Here is a 15285-nt window from a genome sequence, read left to right on the forward strand (position 1 = left end):
AATTTTGTTAGCGCTTGCTGAATAATAACAGAGATGATAATAAATAGAAAATCTTTAAATGTTTTTGTTATATTATAATTTGTCGCAAACGTTAACCCTCTATGGTACGCAATATGATATCAATGAGGAAGAAAATTATTTGTGTTGTTTTTCCTGCTTAAAATTGGACATTTATACAATATCAATAAACATTTTCATACATTTTTAATTATTTTTTTTTTTCCTCGAGGCAACATTGTACCACAATGGAAAAATTTAAACATTTGGCATTTTCATGTAGAAAAAAATAAATATATTTATTGAAAACATAAATTTCTTTAACTAGACACTTGAACAAACAAATTTATCTAGTTTTTAATGTATTAAAAGTTTCATATTTAATAAAAAGTAACATTTTATATCCAGCTGTTGCCCTCAGGCAACATTGTACCATAGTGGAACACAAGTCATTATATTATTATGTTATTATATCAAGTTATCATATCCATCTTCATCCTCATCTCCATCTTCTCTCTCACCCTCACTCTCTCCCTTACAGATTGTCACTATGATTTCATCTTCCTCATCACAGTATGACCCCTCATCCTCATCGACTGCCAGTGCTACCTGTGTTTTATACCTGTTTGAAGTGCTATAGAAAATGTGCATATCATAATATATAGAGATAATATGTGAATTACTATTCTTATAAGCGCATTACAAAATCATGTGAAAATGGCATATTTAGATAATTCTAACTTACCAATATAATACATTTGTATTCAAACAATTATGCCTGTATGGCCTTATGCGATTCCATTATGGTACAATGTTGCCTTGAGGCATTTGTTATTTTCTCTAAAACGTTTGATGATGTATAATGTAAAGTTCTTAAAAATACTTCTTTACTTGCCAGTGAAGGTGACTCATATTTTTTGTGGGTGATTAAATGGATACAAACAAGTGAAAAAAGCACTTTTCATTGGAGAGAATATGGAGTCATGTGACGTGCTGAAACAGGACACAAAATGGACCCCTGTTGGTCATGTTTTGCACTTTTATTGATTAGTATTTGAGTTATTCTGTCCTGAGATACATTTGATCAATCAATTGGTGCCTTATTTTATTAAAAACAAACTAAAATAGACCATGTTGCCTGGAGGCAACACCGTACCATAGAGGGTTTTAACTGAGACTGGTCACAAACAAAAACTAGTATTACTATTAAAATAACAGTCACACACACACAAACACTAAATTAATACATAATATAAACATTTATTTGTACTTAAATAATGTTTAATATTTGAAATCAGGACACTCTTTAAGCTACTGAGATACAAATGTTATTGGTGTTATCCTGTAACATATCAGTTTTCGACAATGAATACAAAAATCATATTTAATTTTCTTAGTATTTTAATTCGCAAATGTATACAGGGTGTGAAAAAAAACAACAACAGATCTTTGGTACCTTCTTATATAATGGGAATGTCAAATTGAAAGAATGACTGGCAAATAAGTTAAAATAATGATTTCCACACACATACCGGTTGACAAACTTTTTGAAACTGATTGACTGGAATGAAACGTGGATGAGTTTACATGGCCAAATTATAACTTTATGCACTTCTTATTCAACACTATACCAGAAATTTTTCTCCACTCAGAATGGAACTGAAAGGGTACAATTATAGGATGTAAATGCACTGGGAAAAAAAAAATCCAAGAGTGCTGAAATTTACTGACATCTCAGAACTAAGTCACTTTGTGTCAAACATACATTCATTATTCAGCATGTCAGTGCTTTGCTCACATGCTAAACACCGAGATGACATGAACAGAGCTAGAATTGCATAGTGTTCTTGAATCTTCTTGTTTAATATGATAAAATTGGGCTGGGGATTCAACCGTTTTTAATATGTTAAACATTTAGTAAGCCACTAACACAAACAGCCATGTGATCAGTATCTGAAATAATATGAAAACCATCCAAACTGAAATCACACACTGAATGAAATCCCTGTGGTCATGACATCATTTAAGTGCACATTCCTAATTAGAAGTTAATGGAACGAGTTAAAGGAATGTATCTACAATGCTGGATATATTATCTGAAAGAAACTAGTGGTGTTTAAAGATGGTGTAAACTTCAGTTAAAAATACATGTGATAAATTCAAGTGTTGTGCAAAAGCTTAAAGAAATATGGGTTCAGATTAGATGACCCTTAAACTCAAAACAATGTTAGCCTTAACCGTACGTCTACATTTCTAAACTCTGAGAAGTGATGAATAATAAATCATACATTCTTTGTTTGGTGCAGGTTATTTATAAGAAATAAAAAGAAATAGAGTGGTTGGGAAGCGCACAAGCATATTTTACCTAATACAACAACTTAAGGCGAGAAACTAAATAAAAACACCCAAAGAAAAAGCATGTCTGCTGTTTCATGGCAAAGAATTTTTCCCCAATTACAGCAATCCATCTGTTAAGATTCTTTACGTTTTTTTTCCAGCCAAACTGAAAAGAGACAAGCATTTAGTGGACAAACACTGAGCATTCCAAGACAGCAGCAACATCAATGCCCCTCTAAATGCAAATATGGAATTTTCTCGAGAATAAGGTGGGATAAAGCAAGCCACATAAAAACCAAAGAGTATAAACGCAGCATAGGAGTCATGTTGAAGGCACAATCTTCCCTGACACAATGAAAACCCCTCAAAAGCAGACAAGTCAGCAGTTCTGTCACAGACGCAGATGCAGAAAAGAACAGACGCCGACTGCTGATGGAGGGTCGGGGGTCTGGTAGAGGTGGGAAGGATTGTGTGTGTGTCCTGGCCACCAAGAGACAGCAAGACTCAATCCTGGGTTGAGCACACCTCTCTGTGACTCTCAGCCTCCAGATCTGGACCGCAGTGGCACGCCGGGCTACAAGTGGTTTGTGGAGTCTCTGGGCTGTTCTGATGGACAGGGCTGCCCTCTTCTGAGTCTATCGCTTCAGGCGGTGACCCCGTCTCTGTTTCTGGCCTATTCTCAACGCCCGTGGAGACACCCTGAACCTTCTTACTCAGCTCATTACGCTCTATCTGTAACGCACGACAGAGCTTTTCCAGTCGCTGCACCTTCACCTGCAGGCTTTCAAACTCCTTGTCTCGTAGTGTTTTCTAAAGTGGACAACAGAGAGAAAACATAAAACTAAAATGTACAGCTTTTAAAAAGTTACTGCTGTAACAAAGTTTTAACTTTATAAGGCCCAATATACTTCAAGCGAAATTGTAGAACAAACCAGGGTGACGTAATAAAAAAAAAAAAAAAAAAAAAAAAAAGAGGCCAAAACAAAGTTTGTTTGGAGTTTGTTTCAATAGTTCAAAACAGTTTGCCAAAGTTATATTTCTGAAAATGTTTGCTCTGGCTGGTAAACCCTGTTGAACTACCATTGGTCAGTGGTGATTATGTATTCGGTAAGTGTGACTCTGTAACTCCACCTTCTTTGACGCGGAAGTCTTTGGTTCAGTTCTTCTGTTCAGTCAGTCGATGGTCAGATGTCCAGCATTAAAGGATTAGTTCACTTTAAAATGAAAATTACCCCATGATTTACTCACCCTCAAGCCATTCTAAGTGTATATGACTTTTTTCTTTCAGATGAATACAATCAGAGTTATATTAAAAATCACCCTGATGCTCCTTCACTTTATAATTATAGTACACAGAAACCACCCGTTTGAAACTGCATCCAAAATGCATCCATCCATCATAAATGTACTCCACACGGCTCCGGGGGTTAATAAAGGCCTTCTGAAATGAAGTGATGTGTTTGTGTAAGACAAATTGCCATATTTAACATATTAAAATATCTAACTTCCACCAGACCGCCTTCCGTATTCAACTTTTGAAGAAAGTGTAACACCTCTTTGCAGTTCAAAGCGCTTACACTACATCCTTTTATATTCAACTTACGAAACGAGCACAACTGACAAGATGTCAGTTCATTGACAGAAGGCGGTCTGGCGAAAGCTAGTCATTTCACTTTATAACGTGTTAAATATGGATATGTTTCTTAAACGCATCGCTTCATTTCAGAAGGACTTTATTATCCCCCCCGGACCTGTGTGGAGTATGTTTATGATGGATGGATGCACTTTTTGAGTGTCAAACAGGTGGTTTTCAATGCCATTATAACGCTTAGGAGCATCAGAGTGATTATTAATATAACTAAGATTGTATTCGTCTACACCTAGGATGATTTGAGGGTAATTTTAATTTTAAAGTGAACTAATCCTTTTAAAACAAACATACTAGAGAGCAGCTTTATAGTAGAAATTAGCTGGGTTTCCATTACAGATTTGCGCAAAAATTTTGCAATATTTTCTAAATGTTGATTGTCACTATTGTGAAATGACAGCGTTTCCATTAACTGATGTTATGTGACTAAAACTTATTTTTTTCCTCTTGTGACGTCATTCCAAAAATCATGGCAACGGATGTTAGTAGGTTTAAGTATATCGCAACCACTGCACTAGCCATTATTTTTAATCGAAGGAGATGTAGGCATGTTATCAAAGCATTAATGGCAAGAAAAGCCCCTTATACTTTGGAGCGGCCACGCACGAGGTGAGGCAGATGCCGTTTGATGCTGCAGGTAAACTGCAAACAGCCTTGGTTTTATTTAGTTTCACTGGTAAAGACCTTTTTTTTTTACACCAAGTTTAAAAACGAAAACAAATGCTGAATGCGGATTAAGTAAAATCTTTGTTTGGAGTGTTGAATGTGTTTTGATTGTGTTGTTTGGATTGTGGAACTATGCAGTTTTTGCCTTTAAAATGACATGGTTACACTTAATGTTTTCATTTAAGTTTTCAACCCAATTTAAAAACAAAAGCTAAATGCTTTTGTCAGTAGGCCTACCTATGTATGTATTGAATGTAGGCTACTTGCTGCGCAGTTACTGCTGTTAATTTCAGATGGTTACAGTCATTGTTTTTAATAGCCAAAACCCAGTTTAGCCTGTTAAATACCAAATAAACATCTTGTTTATGTATACTTTCATTCTTTCTTTTTTTTTGCTTGATAAGAATAATAATAATAAAAAAAATTGGAAATCGGGATCAGAATCGGCCAGTTTGCTTGTAAAAAAAAAAACGGTAATGGAATCGGCCATTAAAAATCATGATCGTGCATCCCTACTTTAAAGAATGTTTAACTTTTACATATGCCAGGTGACCTGTAAATGCGAAGAAACTGTTTCCATTGCAGTTTTGCCTGATTGCAAATTGCCTGAAAAACCACCTCATGCAAGCATAAAAACTCCTATGTATCACAAAAACGTTTTCGCAAAATTGGCGTTTCGATCGGGCATATTTTCAATTTGCAATTTCAATTTGCACAATTTGAAGGGTAATGGAGATGCAGCTATTGAAGTTGTAATTCAAATTGAAAGCGAAACTGACACTTTTTTTTTTTTTCATGTTTAATACTGTAAAGCTGCTTGCTATTGTATAAAGTGCTATTTAAATAAACATGATGTGACTTGACTGGAGTGCTGAAGTGCAGAGCTGGTGAAAACATATCCACATCGCTATGAGATGCTTTCTTTCTTGTCATTTAGAGGACAGCATGCATTTACATATTCATCTAAAAGTTGCTCTCAAAAGCACAGGTGGCATCGAGATGTTCACTGACAGTATACCGTTGAAAAGCCATTTCAAATGTCTTTTTACCCCCAAGTGGAGAACGAAAAATAACATAACTGTGAGTATATCAGGGCCTTAACTGTCAAATATGACAGAGAACAGAACTGGCAAAGATCTGAGTACAACAATCACCTCCTCTGCCATCTCCAGCAAAGCTTTGTTACTGCTTTCCCATCGTGATCTGTACATGGTTGTTTCCTTCTCCAGCTTCTTAATCTTCTTGGTCATCTGCAGCATGATACAAAAACAGATTAGAGCACATTTCACATAAACACAGACAATTTATGTTTTGTTTTGTGAAATGTGTGACAACACGACCTACATTCTATGCATGAATACAGGCCTTGCAGACTAACAGTTTCTTTGTAAGAGTGTGAAGTCCACAACATCCACTAATCACTACTAAACAGTCATTTACCTTTTCCATCTCTTGTTTGAAAGTTGTGAACACCTCGTTGCTTTTGGAAAGTGTGTTCTGAAACTCTTCAAACTTCTCTGTGTACAATGAGAGCTGAAAGAGACAAATTAAAAACATTTTAGCCTCAGATTTACTTAAGTCAACCACCATCACAATTCTAGGGAGTTCTGGGTATTTGCTAGATCCCTCCTTCTAATCAATGCAATTTTCTGCCGAGTGGTATTAGCAGGGCTTGACATTAACACCCGCCAACCCGCCAAATGCGGGTAGATTTCAGCTGTGGCGGGTAAGACAGCCACTCCCACTAGCCACTTTGGCAGGTTGAATATAATTTCAGTTTACAGCCAAATGATCGTCAAAGATCGTCGTAGCACAAAATTACAATCCAATCACACAATTCGTTATTTACGTGCAGTTAGTGAAGGAGGGATAGGCGGAATTGCGCTGAATGACACAACAGAAGCGCTCTCTCGCGTGCGCTCTCTCTCTGTCGCGCGCGCGATCAGTTCTCCTCGCGCCTGAATAGTCAAATACATGTGCACACAGATGTCTAAATGTCCATCGTGTGGAGTATCTCGCGTGAATACAGTCGGTTATGGCTTATGGACGTAAACAGGTGGGTAATAACTGAATATGCGTCAGTTACGCCCATGCATTCAGCAGCCCAATTAAATAGGCCTACCTGTCTGTCATTAATATTAATCAAACAACAAAAGATGTTAATTAAATGTAGACTATATGTTAAATAAACCTACTGTATCTGAAAAAAAGATTATTTTTAATTTACTATCATTTTTGTAATTTGCTTCTTTGTTCTTTTATATAGCCTAACACAAATAACTTATCTCATATTAGCCCATGCTCATATTGTCCACCTGTTGCCCACCTGTATACCAGCTGATATACAATGTAGTCTTGATTTGGGTGGTCATTCAGCATTTAAAAGTTTGAAAGGGTTTTAAATCTTCTAAATCAAGTAAAATGACTCAAAATAAAGTAATTTAAGCATAACAAAGTCAACTTTAATCATATAAAATGTAATTTACCAACATCAAAATGTTGGCCAGTTAAAATGCTAAGTGGCTAGTAACTTTGAAAAACAACTAGCCACAGTGGCTGGTAAGCAAAAAAGTTAATGCCAAGCCCTGGGTATAAGCTACCATTCAAACGTTTAGGGCCAGTAAGATTTTAATGTTTTAGAAAGAAGTCTCTTATGCTCACAAAGGCATATAACTGTTTTCTATTTTAATATGTAATTTATTCCTGTGATGGCAAAGCTGAATTTTCAGCATTATTACTCCAGTCTTCAGTGTCACATGATACTTCAGAAATCATTCTAATATGCTAATTTGCTGCTCAAGAAACATTTCTTATTATCAATGTTGAAAACATTGCTTATAATATTTTTTCAGGATTCTTTGATTAACAAAAAGTTAAAAAGAACAGCATTTATTTGAAATAGAAACATTTAGTAACATTTTAAATGTTGCATTTGATCATTTTAATGCATCCCTGAATAAAAGTATACATTTCTTTCCAAAAAACGCACTAATAACTGGGGTTGTCCTATAATTGTGTGAGTTAGGTCAGATCTGTCTTATGTCCCTCACCTGCTGTTTCAGATGAACTTCCTGCTGTTTCATGAGCTCATACATCCTCTGAGACTCAGCTGCTTCTTTCAGGAGCTGGAAAAAAAAGAAATGAGAGACCATAAGAATCTTAATTAGTGACTGGCAGCTCTGTTCAGAAGGCATAACCACACTGGTGCACATACAGTGGCAGTTTCACAGTAAATTTATGGTACATTCATTCCCACAATTAAAGGTGCCCTAGATTATGTTTTTAAAAGATGTAATATAAGTCTAAGGTGTCCCCTGAATGTGTCTGTGAAGTTTCAGCTCAAAATACCCCATAGATTTTTTTTAATTAATTTTTTTAACTGCCTATTTTGGGGCATCATTATAAACGCGACGGTTTTATGCTGCAGCCCCTTTAAATCCTGTGCTCTCCGCCCACAGAGCTCGCGCTTGCCTTGAACAGTGCCTTAACAAAGTTTACAGAGCTAATATAACCCTCAAAATGGATCTTTACAAAGTGTTCGTCATGCATGCGGCATGCATGCGTCGGATTATGTGAGTATTGCATACTGTTATATTGTTTACTTCTGATTTTGAATGAGTTTGATAGTGCTCCGTGGCTAACGGGTAATGCTACACTGTTGGAGAGATTTATAAAGAATGAAGTTGTGTTTATGCATTATACAGACTGCAAGTGTTTAAAAATGAAAATAGCGACGGCTCTTGTCTCCGTGAATACAGTAATAACCGATGGTAACTTTAACCACATTTAACAGTACATTAGCAACATGCTAACGAACAGTTTACTAACAGTTTACAAATATCACTAAAAATATCATGTTATCATGGATCATGTCAGTTATTATTGCTCCATCTGCCATTTTTCGCTATTGTTCTTGCTTGCTTACCTAGTCTGATGATTTGGTTGTGCACATCCAGACGTTAATACTGGCTGCCCTTGTCTAATGCCTTTCATAATGTTGGAAACGTGGGCTGGCATATGCAAATATTGGGGGCGTACACCCTGACTGTTACGTAACAGTTGGTGTTATGTTGAGATTCGCCGTCTTTTAAACAAATGAGATTTATATAAGAATGAGGAAACAATGGAGTTTGAGACTCACTGTATGTCATTTCCATGTACTGAACTCTTGTTATTTAACTATGCCAAGATAAATTCAATTTTTCATTCGAGGGCACCTTTAAGAGAGAATAAGTTTGTTTCTGTATCTACATGTTTGAAGTACTGGGCAAAGGATGTAGAAACTCACAAAGTCTTTCTCCTTCTGATGACGGTCCTCTGAGTCCTTGAGCAGTGCCTGTGCCTGATGAAGCTTTGCATCTACCAGCTGCTGTTGCAGATCTTTGTGCTTGAACACCTTGTCAATATGCTGAGAGAGAAAACTATGTTCTTAAGGACAACGACTGCAAACCATAACTCAAGTAATACATAAAAAATATGAATGTCACTGAAATAACTTTAAACTGTACAGAATGACAAACAATTAGCTTAATATGGCATCATAAAAAGTATTGTACTGTATTGTTTAAAGCTTAACACCAGCACAGATGTTTTCCTATTTACGGGCTTTAACTTCAGTTAAAAGGCATTACAAATTTATTTTTTAAAGTTCTCTTCACTTTTCATCCTTTATGTCTGTATCTCTCACCTCCTCTCTGAGCTCGTACTGCTCAATAAGTTTCTTCAGTTTGTCAGCCAGCTCCATGTTCTCCTGTCTTAGGTTTGCATTACGCTCGTTGTGCTGCTCCATCTGAGCTTGGATGTCATTCAGAGTCACCTGGAAATGTGAGGTCACTTCCTTCCTTTTCTCCTCCTCCAATCGGGCACGTTGCACACCATCCTCCTGCCAAGTAAAGCAAACATCAATCCATTAATCTCACTAAAGAAAATATAATGCAACAAGCTTCTGGTTATGTGAAAAGTGGAGTTGGAGCAGACTGATTAAACAATATTTTGAGCAGGGAGTACCTTTGAACACCTTTGAATTTAGATTTTGCATGTGGCAGGCACCACAGACATGATGGATTACAATGTACCCTTTCTGCATAAATAACCGATATCCTGTTATTTGCATTCATATCAAGTTAGTGTACCTTAAGTGTGCGGTTGTGTCTTTGCAATTCTCGACAGAGACTCTCCAGCTTGCTGCGTGCCAGGATGGCTTTGCTGTGCTCATTTCTTAAGTGGTCCTTCTCCTGGATCAGCTGCGTTTGCTTCTTCTGAAGAGCCCGCATCTGTTTCTGAGAGTTACGGTGCTCCTCTAGCTAAAAGAAACAAAGCAGGACAGTTGTCTAAATTAGGGTTGTCATGATACTAGAATATCAGCAGTCAATAGCATATGCATTGGGTAATTACAGTGGTAATAGCACTAAGATGTGAAACATCTTTATACAGTATCTCACAAAAGTGAGTACACCCCTCACATTTCAGTAACTATTTTAGTATATCTTCTCAAGGGACAATACTATAGAAATGAAACTTGTATATATTTTAGAGAAGTCAATGTGCTGCTTGTTTAACAGTATAGATGTACGGTCCTCTGAAAATAACTTAACATACAGCCATAATTGTCTAAATAGTTGGCAACAAAAGTGAGTACACCCTAAGTGATAACAGCTCTACATCTTTTAACCATGCAAAGCCACATGTCCTGTTCATGTTTTTGTCTGCTTGACAGGGCAATACAAATTTGCGTATCTTGTATTAGAGCAGTTAAAATTTGGTGCTTTGAGTACAATTCTGTCATACTGACCACTGAAAGTTCAACATGGCACCTCATGGCAAAAACTCTCTGAGGATTTGAGAATTAGAATTGTTGCTTTCCACAAAGTTAGCCTAGGCTATAAGAAGATCGGTAACACCCTGAAACTGAGTTACGGTACAGTGGCCAGGGTCATACAGAGGTTTTCCACTCAGAACAGGCCTTGCAAAGCTTGGTCAAAGAAGATGAGTCCTTGTGCTGTGCGTCAGGTGCAGAAGCTGGCTTCAAAAAACAGACACATGAGTGCTGCCAGCATTGCTTTAGAGGTTGCAGAAGCAAAACGTTAGCTTGTTAGTGCTCAGACCATATGCCGCACACTGCGACAAGTCGGTTTGCAGCCAAGTCTGGCTCACAAGAAAGCCCGCAAACAGTTTGCTGAAGACAACCTGTCCAAGAGCATGAATTACTGGAACCATGTCCTGTGGTCTGATGAGACTAAGATAAACTTGTTTGACTCAGATGGTATCCAGCATGTGTGGTGACGCCCTGGTAAGGAGTACCAAGAAAATTGTGTCTTGCCTACAGTCAAGCATGGTGGTGGTAGCATCATAGTCTGAGGCTGCATGAGTGCTGCTGGGACTGGGGAACTGCACTTCATTGAGGGAAACATGGATTCCAACAAGTACTGTGACATTCTGAAGCAGAACATGATGCCATCTCTTCAGAAACTGGCATTTTCCAACATGATAATGACCCCAAACACACCGCCAAGATGATAACTGCCTTGCTGAGGAAGCTGAAGGTGATGGAGTGGCCAAGTATGTCTCCAGACCTGAACACTATTGAGCACCTGTGGGGCATCATCAAGCAGAAGGTGGAGAAGCACCATGTGTCTGACATCCAGCAGCTCTGTGATGTCATTATGGAGGAGTGGAAGAGGATCCCAGCAGCAACCTGTGTAGCTCTGGTGAATTCCATGCCCAGGAGGATTAAGGCAGTGCTAGATAACAGTGGTGCTCACACAAAATATTGACACTTTGGTCACAGTTTTGACATGTTCACTTAGGGTGTACTCACTTTTGTTGCCAGTTATTTAGACAATAATGGCTGTATGTAGAGTTATTTTCAGAGGACAGTAAATCTGTACTACTACACAAGCAGCACATTGACTACTCTAAAGAATATACAATTTCTATAGTATTGTCGCTTGGCAAGATATACTAAAATGGTTGCTGAAATGTGAGTGGTGTACTCACTTTTGTGAGATACTGTAAATGTTTCACTGAAGAAAGCCCTTAATGTGGAAATGTGAGCTGAAAATGCCCTGCACTTCCTGGTATTGTATTCATGTAGACAAAATGAAGCCCAGTCAGCTGAAATGGCAACAGACAATCTTTAGTTATAATATCTTTTCCACCCTCTTGCATCAACATCTCTTCTCTTCACCGATGATGCATTTACTGGTGTGAAGGTGGGACAACCGGTCACTCACATGACATCACAGCAATAAGCAAACCACAATGATACAACGATGGACAAAATTAAGTCCTGCCCTACATTTTTTCTTCAAGAATCCATTTCACTCGGATATATGTCACAACAGGGAAGAAAAGACAATTGCAGCTTCCATTTCAAGCTAACTTCTATCAGCTCATCTTAACACAGAGCACCGTCTAGTATCAGTCAGTGCACACTGACTACTCTATCTCTACATGAAACTACTTTCAAATAACTTAAAATGTTTATTTTTTATTGTTTTATTTTTTATCCTTGAGCTCCATTTATAATGTTCGTAAAGGTTTTTTGCACCCAATATGTATTGTATACATACCTCTCTCTCTCTCTCTCTAAGAGTGATCTTTTCTCTGTATACAACAAATGCTTTGAGATATTGACATCTTCTGATCATCATCAAGTCTTACCAGCTCAGCATACTTCTTACAGAGACCACCCAGTTTCTCCTCTGGAGTGCTCAGTGTGTTTAGAGTCTGCATTAGAAGGGTTATCTCCTTGCCTACAATGCACAGAGAATGGAATTTAGGTTAAGGATAGAACTCGGTGTTGACAAAGATTTTACGTCTTGATTCGAGTCAGATCTTGGAAATATTTTGGGTACATGTCAGATTAAAAAAAACTCTAAAATGATGCCAACTATACAGGGAACCCTCTCACTTTTTACCCTATAACTATTAATAATTAAAATAAACAACAGAGCCCAAATTCACTGAGCGCTTACACAGATACACACGGGAGCATTTGAAGAGCAGGCGTCTATCAGCGAACCGGACCGATAAATTCAAACACTTCCGTGCGCTCAAAGCATCACATTTTTTAAATTTCCATACTGACTTGGTATTGCAGTCGGTACTTTTTACAACACTAATCTATATGAATATATTTTAAAATATAATTTATTCTTTTGATGGCCAAGCTTAATTTTCAGCATCATTGCAGTCTTCAGTGTCACATGATCCTTCAGAAATCATTCTAATATGCTGATTTGCTGCTCAAGAAACATTTCTTACTATTATCAATGTTGAAAACAGTTGTGATGCTTAATATTTTTGTGAAAGCCATGATACATTTTTTCAGGATTCTTTGATGAATAGTACAAAAGTACAGCATTAATTTGAAATAGAAATCTTTAGTAATGTAATGTTATATCTTTGTCTCTATGTCTTTACTGTCACGTTTTATCATTGGTTCTTGCTAAATAAAAGTATTCACTTCTCAAATCTCTCTCGCTCTCTCAAAAAAAAAAATAATTCACTCAAAAATGAAATTTCTGTCATTAATTACTCACCCTTATGTCTTTCCAAACCTGTAAGACCTTCATTTATCTTCAGAACACAAAGATATTTTGATGAAATCCTAGAGGTTTTTTTATCCTCTATTGAAAGCAATGAAATTACCACATTCAAGGTTCAGAAAAGTAGTAAAAACATCAATAAAATAGTCAACATGACGACTACAGTGGTTCAACCTTAATGTTATGAAGTGACAAGAATACGTTTTGTGCGCAAATATAGAAAAATAACGACTTTATTCAACAAATTCATCCTCTCCCCGTCTCTGCTACACTATTTTTGCTGCAGCTTCCAGGTTCTAAGTCTGAAAGGCGGCTCAGTATTGGCCGACACCTGTTCATGTGAGCAGCACGAGTTGCGTGTGTGAAGCCGGCCAATAATGAGCCGGCATTCAGACGAAATACAGCACTGCGCCAACTGCTAACAGACTGACAGGGAAGAGGAAAAATTGTTGAATGAAGTTGTTATTTTTGTTTTGCTCACAAAAAGTATTTTCGTCACTTCATAACATTAAGGTTGAACCACTGTAATCACGTTGACTATTTTAACAATGTTTTTACTACTTTTTTGGACAATGAATACGGCAATTTCTTTGCTTTCAATGGAGAATAAAAAAAAAAACCTCTCGGATTTCATCAAAATATCTTAATTTGTGTTACAAAGATGAACGGGTGTGGAATGACATGGGGGTGAGTAATTAATGACAGAAATTTCATTTTTGGGTGAACTAACCCTTCAACGTACACAAGTGTTTTCGTGTGCTATTGCATTAATAGCAAGTCAAAGGTTGGTGGCGCTACAAATGTAAGCAAACACACTGACTCACCAAGTCCCTTCACTTTCTTCTTCTCTTGCAGCTTCTTCTGGTCCTTCTCCACGCATCCATTGCCATTCAGTTTGGCCTCCTCCTGTTTGCTGTCCTCCTTCTCAGACAGCCCGTTCACTTCCACACCATCAGGCTGCCCATTGGTCACTGCCACATCCTCGCTGCCAACTCCGCCATCCTCATGACAATAGGTGCTGAGGATGTCCTCCAGCTGTCTACTCAGCTCCTCAGCCATGTCACGGGAAGAAGAAAGCGCTGCAGCCTCTGCCACTGAACACAAAGGAACATGGGAGAAGAAATATAGCAACGACCTTTCCACAATGAAGATGTGAATGCACTAACATTTTGCTAGTTTAGAACACAAAAGGAAAAGAAAAAAAATGTGTCAGCTCCCTTACAGCCTTCATCAGTCTGAGCACTGTTGGTTGGTGTGCCGTCCGGCTGTGTTTCGGTTTCTTTAGGGCTGTTGGTCATCTCAGATGCCGCGGTGCTCTCCTCCGTATCATCTGCACTGCTATCAGCAACTGGATCCTCAATCTCCCTTCTCTGCATTGCTGATCTATAAACAAATATGAAAAGACACCACATTACACAGGTAAACGAATACGACTACATAATAGCTTGATCAGTTTCGGTTTCAATTCAATTAAAACGAATCTGCTGTGTAAGAGATTTACAAAACAAATAAGGATGACACTTGTTGACTAAGTAACTCACTACATAACATTAAAACGCGCTAATCACTAAAATCCGACTTGAGATCACATTTAGGACAGTCAATCATTAAATGTTTCCCGCAAACTTCAGTGAACAACAACCGACAGACGTGCCTAAAAAAGAACAAGTGTTACGTTTATCTGACTGTTTTTAACTGTAAATAAACATACACGTATAATGTGGAGCTGTAGCTGTGTAACATCTCGCTCGACTACTTTAGCAGTCACGGCTAACCAAACGCACAGTTAAACATTTGCTAACTGACCTGACGCGCTCTACAATTTTTCAAAACAAACACACTGTACGTATCTGCGCTGTCAGATAATTGTGTTTAAAATAATACCAGTGTCACGTTTTGGTCCAAGAAACCACTTCTGATGTTTGTCAGCACTCTTTACCCTTCTCACTGCTGCTTCTAACTGACACAGGAAATGCCAGGGAAACACTCGAAGATGATTGGTCGAACCGTGGCAAACTTCCGGTGTATTATTAGTGTTTTATTATTATTTTATTGTACTCTGGCAGTGGTTTATTATTTCTTTGCTTT

At 37.6% G+C, this 15285-nt stretch overlaps 1 protein-coding gene across 3 annotated transcripts; it reads right to left on the bottom strand.

Annotated features, from left to right (window-relative positions):
* Positions 1 to 1380: 1380 nt before the first annotated feature.
* On the bottom strand, positions 1381 to 15227 carry txlna (taxilin alpha). Of its 3 annotated transcripts, none has more exons than XM_048201253.1 (11): positions 15082 to 15227; positions 14420 to 14580; positions 14022 to 14291; positions 12311 to 12402; positions 9781 to 9951; positions 9336 to 9530; positions 8937 to 9056; positions 7699 to 7773; positions 6089 to 6181; positions 5803 to 5898; positions 1381 to 3144 (listed from the first exon to the last, which is right to left on the bottom strand). In XM_048201253.1, the coding sequence occupies exons 2-11, from the start codon at positions 14571 to 14573 to the stop codon at positions 2839 to 2841; spliced, it is 1572 nt and encodes a 523-aa protein (XP_048057210.1). In that variant the 5' UTR covers positions 14574 to 14580; positions 15082 to 15227; the 3' UTR covers positions 1381 to 2838. The 3 variants fall into 3 exon arrangements, with proteins under 3 accessions (XP_048057210.1, XP_048057211.1, XP_048057209.1); XM_048201254.1 differs by having other exon boundaries at positions 15137 to 15156; XM_048201252.1 differs by lacking the exon at positions 15082 to 15227 and adding an exon at positions 14909 to 15031.
* Positions 15228 to 15285: the final 58 nt, after the last annotated feature.

The sequence above is a fragment of the Megalobrama amblycephala genome, linkage group LG9 (assembly GCF_018812025.1).
Source record: "Megalobrama amblycephala isolate DHTTF-2021 linkage group LG9, ASM1881202v1, whole genome shotgun sequence".
Lineage (NCBI taxonomy): Eukaryota > Metazoa > Chordata > Actinopteri > Cypriniformes > Xenocyprididae > Megalobrama > Megalobrama amblycephala.

Bases quoted from the DNA above. Each gene is read 5' to 3' on its own strand.
- txlna (XM_048201252.1), bottom strand. From the start codon at position 14,940: ATGTTACACAGCTACAGCTCCACATTATACGT. The intron at 9,057-9,335 runs GTGAGAGATACA...TTTCTCTCTCAG, and splicing joins AGTACGAGCTCAGAGAGGAG to CATATTGACAAGGTGTTCAA. The intron at 6,182-7,698 runs GTGAGGGACATA...TGTCTCTTTCAG, and splicing joins AAGTTCATCTGAAACAGCAG to CTCTCATTGTACACAGAGAA.